The 9855-nt window shown below is 34.1% G+C and overlaps 1 protein-coding gene across 1 annotated transcript in view; it reads left to right on the top strand.

Annotated features, from left to right (window-relative positions):
• Positions 1 to 9855, top strand: part of Pih1d3 (PIH1 domain containing 3) — a 46626-nt gene that overhangs the window by 5470 nt on the left and 31301 nt on the right. Inside the window, exons 2-3 of the mRNA XM_008852978.1 lie at positions 3200 to 3385; positions 7846 to 7918. Of these exons, the coding sequence (XP_008851200.1) occupies positions 3203 to 3385; positions 7846 to 7918 (256 nt within the window). The 5' untranslated portion in view covers positions 3200 to 3202. The remainder of the gene's footprint in view (positions 1 to 3199; positions 3386 to 7845; positions 7919 to 9855) is intronic.

The raw sequence follows: 9855 nt of genomic DNA, 5'->3' as shown, positions 1-9855 counted from the left end.
ATTTTTCTTTGCTTTTTAAAAAGTATGATGTTTGGGTGAAATGAGCTTTAGTAAATATTCTTTAATAATTTAACATTTTTAATTTGCTAGACTTTTAAAAATATTAATAGAATCTTCATTTTCATTGAATTTATAGCTTTTAAAAAATTCACATAATTGATTTTCTCTTTTGAGCTATTTGATTATTCACAAAATATTTGTGATTTTTGTGTTTCTCAAATTAGGCCAGTATAATTTGGAAGTCCAATTAGAGTCCAGTTCCTCATATGTATCTGGTGTATAAATTATTGCTAAGCATTCTTATGATTTGTTTGTTAAACACAGACATACATCCTATGGTGTAGCATCCCTACAATGTAGCTACTTTGGGAGGCTAAGCTACATGTTCTAATGATGTTGCTATTGCTCAAATTCCTTTTAAAACTACTTTTTAAAAATTGCTTTGAGGCCTATACCACATTCTTTTGAATACCTCAAAGAAGGAAATATTAATTATTTTGAAAGTAGATGTGATGTCTTGATATATCTGGAAATCAGTTGGAGACAAATCTGATACATAATCAAACTGAATAATGCTACAATATGTATTTTTTGGTGATACATATGAAGGAAATTCCAAAAGAAAAGAAAAATTCTAAAATACTTTGAACATTAATAGTATACCATCGGTATATAACTTTTCAAGGTTACTATTTTGAAATGCCATATTCATATGAATTTAATCATGTTTCATTCAACATTCATAAACTGCTGAGTATTTAGTTTTGAAGATTCTCTTTTACAGGTGTAACTTCTCACTGCCCTCACTTCCTTACTTCCCACTCAGGAGCTAGTCAAAGATCCTTCTCAAATAACTGATAGTGATTTAAAAGTAATTTGCTTTTCCTCAATCCTGTATCCAATATACCGTCAGAGCCATAACCTTCTTTCATATCCTATTCTGAATCTTCACCTAGCTTCCAACTCCTTGACACGTCTCAATAATTAGACCTTTCCTTCTATACTTCTACCTGTGAACTGGGGTCCTTCTTCACTTTAAATACCTCTCTATGTCCAGAAACACATACTGCTATGTTCTTGCCAGAGAGAGAAGAGCGTCTGAGTACCTATTGTTATTGTTACCTCAGATGCTATATTTGGAACATCTGAATTACTCTTCTTATGGCTTAGCTTTACTGGTCTGTTTACTCTCCTTTCTCTTGCCCCCCATTGAACGTCCCCACGTCTCATGAGCAACTATCCATAGGTACTGGATATATATCAGATAATAATGATATTATACAGCTTTTCATATTTTAACAATCTGTGTGCTATAATTGATCATCATAACAAATTTACAGAGTACTACTGATGTAACCAATTCTGTTGTACTTGTTTCTTCAACATCTCATTATACAATTACAAGTCAGAAACACTAGTTATATCTGATATCTGGATGCATGTTTCTTTTTCATTGTCAAAGATGGAAAATGTTTCAATAACATTTTGCTTTTGATATTAGCTGAATATTTAATGAACACATAATCAACAGAGAATTTTTAAATATAAACAGGAGCCTCTTTGTTTAATCTGTGTCAATTTTTTCATATCCATAGCAGTCTACAAGCCCATACTGTGACAGAAAATTGTTTTATCATCTTTTTCAGTTAAATGAGTTTTCAATTTAATGAGCTATTTATCATTAACTTATCCTATGTCATTATTAAAAATGATGCTCATGTCCAGAAAAATTAAACTTTTAAAGAACTAATAACAGCTAACATGTTGAGCGCTTACTACGTTCCAGGCATGATTCTAAGCTCTTTTACATATATTAAACTGCTTAATCCCTGTAACAATTCAAAGAGATAGACACTATTTTTATCTCCACTTTATAGATAAAGAAAATTATGTATACAGAATTTAAATAATTTGTTCAAAATCACAGAGATAAGAAGTACATGATTCATCCAATTCCAAACAGCATAACTATAGTACTTTTACTCTTAAGTGCTATGATACATCGCCTCTGTAATAGAAGTGCAGAGCAATTTGTCTCATACCTTTGACATCTCCAGTAGGTATCAAGATCCGTCTTATATTTGACAAAGAAAGTCAAAATATTGATAAAACATAAGATTTAGAAAATACCATCTTCCGTGCAGAGCTGTTTTTGACAAGTGAATATAGCAGCATACACTTTGAGAATCTCTTTTCTTACCATTCTAGGGACAGTGCTAAAATTTTCATGTATAATTTAATAAAAGCACTAAAGAAAATTTCCTGGGAGTTAATTTTATAAAATTATACTTTTTTAAAATAGCTGAAGAATTGTGGAAAAGATACTTACTAGAGTTATGCCAAAATTACTAATAATAGGCACAACTCTATAGTCTTCATTCAGGATTCAGTAAAGTCTGACACCTCTGAGAGTTTTTAAAATTCTAAATTTCCTACTCTAGATATAACCACAGAGATTATTTTCAAAATCATTGCTAGGATGATAGGATTATTTCACTACTATTATAATTATAAAGACATTTGTTTCATTGTTCATGAATTTCACTAAATCCAATGAGCCAATACATTGGAGTTCTCAAATGGCTGTATAAGGCTAGGGCTCATCAGTTAGCATTTTAAATAAAGCAAAAATGTATAAACTTACCTGTGGCAGAAGTATGGAATAAGTAACAGTTGTCTGGGCATATCCCTAAAGCAAAATCTTTTTTAGTTCACTAAATAGAATGTACATCCTGAACAATAGGTATGAAACAGATAAAAATAGTGTAAAAACTGCGTTCCCAAATCCATACAGAACCAGTAGCAACTTGCTTTTTAATCAAGTTCTCAAGTGATTCTCTTTTGTTTTTATTTTTAGAGTGCTGGGAATTGAACCCAGGGCTTTGAACATGCTAGGCAAGCATTCTACCATTAATCTACATCCATAGCTTTTCCCTTAGTTATTCTTAAGCAAACTAAAACCCAGTATGTACTGGTTAGATTCAACGTGAAGTTTTAGTAAAGAAGGCTTGCTGCTTGAATTTACTTACTGTCCTCGTTCTGTGAATTAGCAAAACATATATACGTAAAGGCCTTTACACATATTTCCAAATATGAATGAAAGGCAGAGGAGTGACCCAGTGAAAGAAGTGATACCTGATAAAGAAAAAATAGTAATGTCTTAGAAAACTAAAGTATTTATATCTACCTTCTTCCTCAGAATATGGAACGTGAAAACACAGAAGCTACAAGTATGGAAGCAGAAAATTTGGAAATAGAAAATATGGATGCAGAAGTCAAGGGACCTAAAAATATGGAAATTGAGACTCTTTCATCTGTTTTGGCACTGCAAGCACTGTCTAGTCTTCTTAACCCTGAAGAAGACGATGAATTTGACTCTGAACAGGTAGCCATATACTTAAAGATAAATTAGCTCTGCTCAGGGAAGTTATGGAACTATATTTGAACAAGTTGTTCCCACCTTACTGTGGGAGCAGAGCCATTTCCTCTGATAGACTCACAAGAGGCTGCAAAGCTGATTATGCACGAGACTATAACCGCTAGTACATTTCTAGCAAACATAATTATATTTTTTCTACACCACCTGAACACTGAATAGGAAAATAGTTCTGTAACTATGGTAGCAATAGCCACATTTCAAAATGTTTGTCATTTATATTTATGTTCAAAGAATGCTTGACAACCATTGTACAGAGTGGTAACTAGGACTGTTTATGCCTAGACAATATTTCTATGAGGCACATATTTTCAACTATGCAGTAGAAATTGAACCCCCAACCCCATCCCTTAAATTTTTAAAAGTGTGCATATGAGAACAACAGAAAATATTTTGAACCAAATAATAGGACCTCTTGGCTTTAGTAGTGTTTTCCCAGCACATACTTAAATAGAGATATGAACTCTAATAAAATAAACGCCATTTGGGAGGCGGGACAGGTAATGATCAAGCCTTGCAGTAGCAAGATGAACTTCATTTGAGCTAGAGGAGTTACCTGAACTGACCTTTGCCTAATCCAAGCTCACTGCTGTTATTTCCTGGATAATCAAAACACTTTCATATAATTCCCTGGTCTCCCTTTTCCTCCTTAAATATCGGTGAATTTGGCAGTTAGACTAACCATAAGAAGACAGAATTTGGTAAAGAAATCTGACACTAGAACTAAATATTTCAATTTTCATAAAGTTAAAAGTATTTTATTTATTATGTTTATTTTTATGTGTATGGTATGAGTGTTTTGCCTGCATGTAAGTACACCCGGTGTCATGCAATGCCCAAGGTAAGCCAGAAGAGCTGCATTGGATGCCCTGGAACTGGAGTTCCAGATGATTGTTAGCTGTCATGAGGGTACTGGGAACCCAACACGGGTCCTTTCCAAGAGCGGTCAGTTCTCTTAACTGCTGAGACATCTCTCCAGCCCCTCATGAAGTTACTTTAGTGAAACTGTAGTGATTATGATCACCAGTTAAATATGATCTACAAACGTGCATTTCAGTTTACTCCTCTCAGAATTCTTTTTTAACTTTTAATTTTTAAATTCTTATGTGTATGAGTATTTTGCCTGCATGTATGTAAATGCACCTATGCATACACTGCCTACAGAGGCCAGGAATGGGCATCAGATCCCCTGGAAGTGGAGTTACAGGTGGTTGTTAGTCACCATGTGGGTGCTGGAAATTGAACCCAGGTTCTCTGCAAGAACAGCCAGTGCTCTTAACTGCTGAGCCATCTTTTCAGACCCCCAAATTCTTTTTTACCACAAGGTGAGAAGCAGCTATATTATAAATAGGCCACAAATTCAGTGTCGATCAGCAGTTATCCTCATTAGGTGAAGGAGTAGAGTTAAATAAGACATGAAATGTAAATAAAATTGTAGTGATGGGGAACTGAGTCAGCCTGGAGTCAAGATAAGGAGATATGAAGTCAGAGAGAAAAGTTTTAGTAGAGCCAAATAAAGAAAAATAAGGTAATTAGTAATAGCATTAAATATATACCACAGATAGTATATGGGAGAAAAAGATAGGAGCAATGTAACCATGACGTTGGGAAAGCAAGTTAATTTTGCTGTCTTAGTAGAAATAACAGAAAAACTTTCTGAAGCATGCGTCCTCAGAATGGTAGGCTTATTCCACACTGGAAAGAGCATACTAAATCTTTGAGAGATAGTTATCCTGAATATAGTTAAGTGGGGCTTGTAATTGGAACTGATGCAGAGATAAGGATTGGCACTGGGTACAAAGCCTGTTCCCTTTGATGTTTATGTCTAGAGATGTTTATTTGCATATAGAGGTATTTCTTGGAGGAAAAATGGGTGTTTATGAAAACAGAGAGACTATAACATCATTTTACTGAATTGTACAATTCATAAGGGAAAATTGCTATAATAATATTTGATTCTATATTATGTGGATTACAAGCAATTTTGAGATAATTGGTCACTCAGACATCTCAGTACACATATCATTTGAGGGTATAGAATTAGATCAGTATGGTAGGAGAATAATTGATGTTTCTAATAAACTTAAATTTTTCAGGAGAGAAAATGCCTTTCAATTTTTAACATGTATTAATGCGGAGAACTATGGAATGATTACAAGAGTGAGGTGTTTTCTAAAACGTACTGTCTGAAAAACAGCAAGAGAACTGTTGCATACACATTGGTTCATTTGCACTGCCTCTCTTCTAAATGAATTGTTAAGACTCTGGGAAATTGGGAAAAGAGTCTATTGTTTTTCAAACTCCTGAGAGGATCTCAAGACTTGTGGGAAATAAGGTTCACCAGTCTTCACAGACACTATGACAAGGATGTTCAAAATGTCTCATATATTGTAAAGTGGTGTGGACTAGAATGACAAATTGCTCAGCTAATTGGCTGTAGATTCATCACATAGACTTAAGTGATTCCCTCATAGAAAACAATTACCAGATGATTTTTAATGTTTTTCTTAATTATCTCATTCCACCTTTCAATTGAAACTTTTATTTTTAATCATTTATTTTCACAAAGTTAATACATTGAAGCTCCCCTCTGCTCTGATATACTGATCTAATCATAACTCTCCACGAAGAGCATATCAATTTTTTTTTGCCAGAATGTTCGAGGTTTCATTTCTACTGATTTTAATTTTATGTGGAAAGAGACACTGCAAAACAAGAGGCCCTCAGGTTCTAAGAGCTGCTTTGCTCTGATTGACTATTAGTATTCTGATGATTAATAATTTAATAAGTACTACACATTTATATGACCTTAGTGATTAAGCAGAGAAAAATGTTCAGGATACTATTGGGACTTTCACATAAAAACACCTGCAATGCCTTAACAGAATACATAGCACTTTTAAATCTCTTTTGGGGGCCTGGAGAGATGGCTTAGCAGTGAAGAGCACACCCACATGGCAGCTAACAGTCATCCATCACACCAGTTCTAGGGGATCCGACACCCTCCTCTGAACTTCCTGGACACTGCATGACACGGGTGCACTTGCATACACGAAGGCAATACACTCATATACATAAAATGTACGTAATAACAAAATAGTTAATGGGGACTGGAGAGATGACTCAGTAGATAAGAGCACTGGCTGCTCTTGCAGAGGACCTGGACTTGATCTCTGCACCCACATGGTGGCTAACCATCATAACTCCAATTCCAGGGGTTCTGATGCTATCTTCTGACCTCTGCAAGCATTACACGACATGGTGCACTTACACACATACAGGCAATACGCTCATACAGACAAAATAAAAACAATGAAAAACAAGTAGTTAAAAAATCTCCTTTTTGAAAAAGAATACTGTTTCACACACTGTTGACATGCTACATATTAATTTCTGATTTAAAATTGTTGGACAAGTTTAACATAATAAAGAACTAGGTAAGATTTCCCACCAGCTTACAAGGACAGACACTACTCGCCTCACCCAAACAGTGCGTTCCAAGTTCTCTACATGTCTGGAGTCTTAGAAGATGAGGGCAAGGACTAGAGAAAGGGTAGTTAAAGTGCTAGATTTCTAGGATCCAGGGAAACAATGTTTTGACTACCAGTAATGGAGTGAAAGACAACTGCACAGTCTGGTCTGGTGTGAATAAGAACAATTAGGAAGAAATCGAGATTTTCTTGAAACATTAGTGAATCCCTAAAAGGGGCTAGTGAGGTAGTTGTACTCAATTAAGAAATGAAGATCGTTCTGTAACGGTGTGCACATTTGTGCAGAAAATGGTAAAATAAACATACACTTGTATGATAAATTAAGTGGTTTGGCATGTTTTGGGCACTATTTTGAGGTTTCTGTATAAATTCACTATTTCAGCATTAGGAGGTGGGGGAAAGAGAAATATTTCATACCAAAAGTATAAGTAAAAGCAGTTATTAAATGGATCCTTTGATGTCTAAATTCTTAGCTTCTTTATACTTGTCCATTTGTTATTTAAATAGCTTATTCCCATACTTCTGTTCTCCATCTAACTATGACCAGACACTGCCAAAACCCCAAAGTGCCTCTGCTTTTCTGCTAACACTTGATTCTAACCTTCATAGAGATGAATGTGGCTCATTCCCCGTCTCCCCAGAGATATATGATTCACTGAGCTGGAACTGGGGATTTAGTCTGACCAAAAATCAATTCTGCCCTAGAGTCTATTAAACAAAATACTTTTGAAAGGACAAGGAAAGCACATTGAAAATAATACTTGGCATCTGTCTCTATATTGTGTAATGATGAATAATTAAAGTGGAACGCCTTATGAGTTTTTTTCAGATGGAAAGCTTACCAGGTTTAAATTATTCCTAGTCGTATACATTATACAAGTAGTAATTACAAATGTTGGACTTTTTTTTCTCCACAAGACACAATGCTCATCTTCTATTGGGGCCATGGGTCCTGGAAATATTGGACCACCTAAAGCAAAGGAGATCAAAGGTAAGTTATTTAATAAAGCAGTGTAGATCAATAGAATCAGTATAGTATTTTCCTTAGCAAATTTAGATAGCAATAAAAATTGGCATTTAATAAGATGAAGTAAATGACAATGTATTACATACTTTAAAATTCTGTGAAAGTAGAATTTAAGTGTTCTCACTAAAATGATAAATACGTGAAGTAATGTATGTGCCAATTGGCTTGATTTAGTCATTGCATAGTGTATGTACACTGCAAAACATCATGCTTTACATCACAAAATTTTAAAATTTGTCATTAGGAACAAGTATATGATTTTAAAAGATAAAAAGATGAATTAAAGTAGTTGTGCACATGACAAACAACCATTTCCATATAAAGATAGTCATTTTTACTCCTACTACATGCTAGTAGTTTTTTAACAATGAAAATTAATTTGCTTTAACTACCCACATTCCTTGTAATATTTTCTGATTTAAGAGACCAAGAAAGTCGTATGTGATTAGATACTTATTTTTTGGCACATGGCTTATCCTCTGTTGGAACCATAGGTCCTGGGAACGCCAAAACACTTAAATTCTTTCATTTTTCACTCTTGTGTAGTGTAGTCTATTAATTTCATAAAATCCATTCATTAATCTATTTGATAAGTATTAACGGAGAGTCTGCTATGTATAGGCAATGTGATAATCTTTGGGACTACAAAGGAAATCAAAGCACAAAGTGTTTCTGCTCTGGCTCAGTTAATCGACTCCTGCAGAAGAAGAAAGTAAAGCAAATAGCTATATAATTGTATTTTACATTAAAAGGCTTATAAATGAAAGTTCATGCGGTTACTTAAAAATTATAGGTCCAGTGCTTAGGGTGAAGGTTCAGTGGTAGAATACTTGTCTAGTATGTGTAGGTTGTTGGTTCAATCCTCAGCACATGGAAAAAAATCGCAATATAAGAAAAAATGTAAGATGAAATCTGTTTTTCATGTTTTCCAAGCATTTTTGTTTATACATGTCCACAGAATTAAACATTTTACAAATCTTTAAAATTCTGTTGGTCATGGTCACAATTGCTGGACGATGAGCAGGAAGAGGAGGCAAATTTTGGTCATTGAATTAACTGATGATGCAAGATATTATGCAGAAAAGATGTTTTAAATAATGGCTAAAATGAGGTCTGACGATGGTTTTGAAATTTCAGTTATTATTGCTGTACTTACTCAAGAGGGCAATTTTCCCTACTTCAGAGATATTCACTGCATGACAGACTACTTCATGTCTGGATGGATTTCTACATTGCCTATATTCCCAATAATGCAGTTCTAATAATCTCAAAAATTTTAGGGCAATGAGCCATATGTAAAGTGCTATGTATACCCCTGTACTTAGGCTTTAGAAAGCTCATGCTAGATAGAAGCAGATAATTTAGAATCACAGAATTGAAAACCTGAGCATCAGGTGCATTTCTGGGAATGCTTAAAAGGACTGAAAGTAATGTTCTGAACCTAATGTGGGTCTCAATTTGATGCAACAATAGAACAAATGCAAGATGGGCTTTTGCATGCATACTGGGGCCTGTCTACTTTTAAACATTTATATATGGTGTACAGAAACCCAAGCATCTGCTTAGCTCTGCATAAAGGATAAGCAATAGCGATTTCCTTTAAAACATATATGTATATGAGGAACATACTGCATCAAAAAGTAATCATTTTATTCACTCCTTTCAGTTCCTTTATTGGACATTATTTTTAAATTATGTCATACTTGCATAGAAAATGTGTCAACTGATTTTTATTGTAAAACAATAAAAATAAGCATTTCTATCCAAACCAGACTGTTTCATTTTTTCTTTTATGTAAAAATTTTATAAAAGATCTTATTTGTATTTCTGAAAAATTGTATAATATTTCTTTGAAAGTCTATAAAGATGCAGAGTAAATGCATGTGTGTGTGGAGAGAGAG

The sequence above is a fragment of the Nannospalax galili genome, unplaced genomic scaffold, assembly GCF_000622305.1.
Source record: "Nannospalax galili isolate Female #2095 unplaced genomic scaffold, S.galili_v1.0 scaffold25, whole genome shotgun sequence".
Lineage (NCBI taxonomy): Eukaryota > Metazoa > Chordata > Mammalia > Rodentia > Spalacidae > Nannospalax > Nannospalax galili.
The sequence above is the reverse complement of the archived record's forward strand: the minus strand, read 5'-3'. Positions and strand labels throughout refer to the sequence as shown.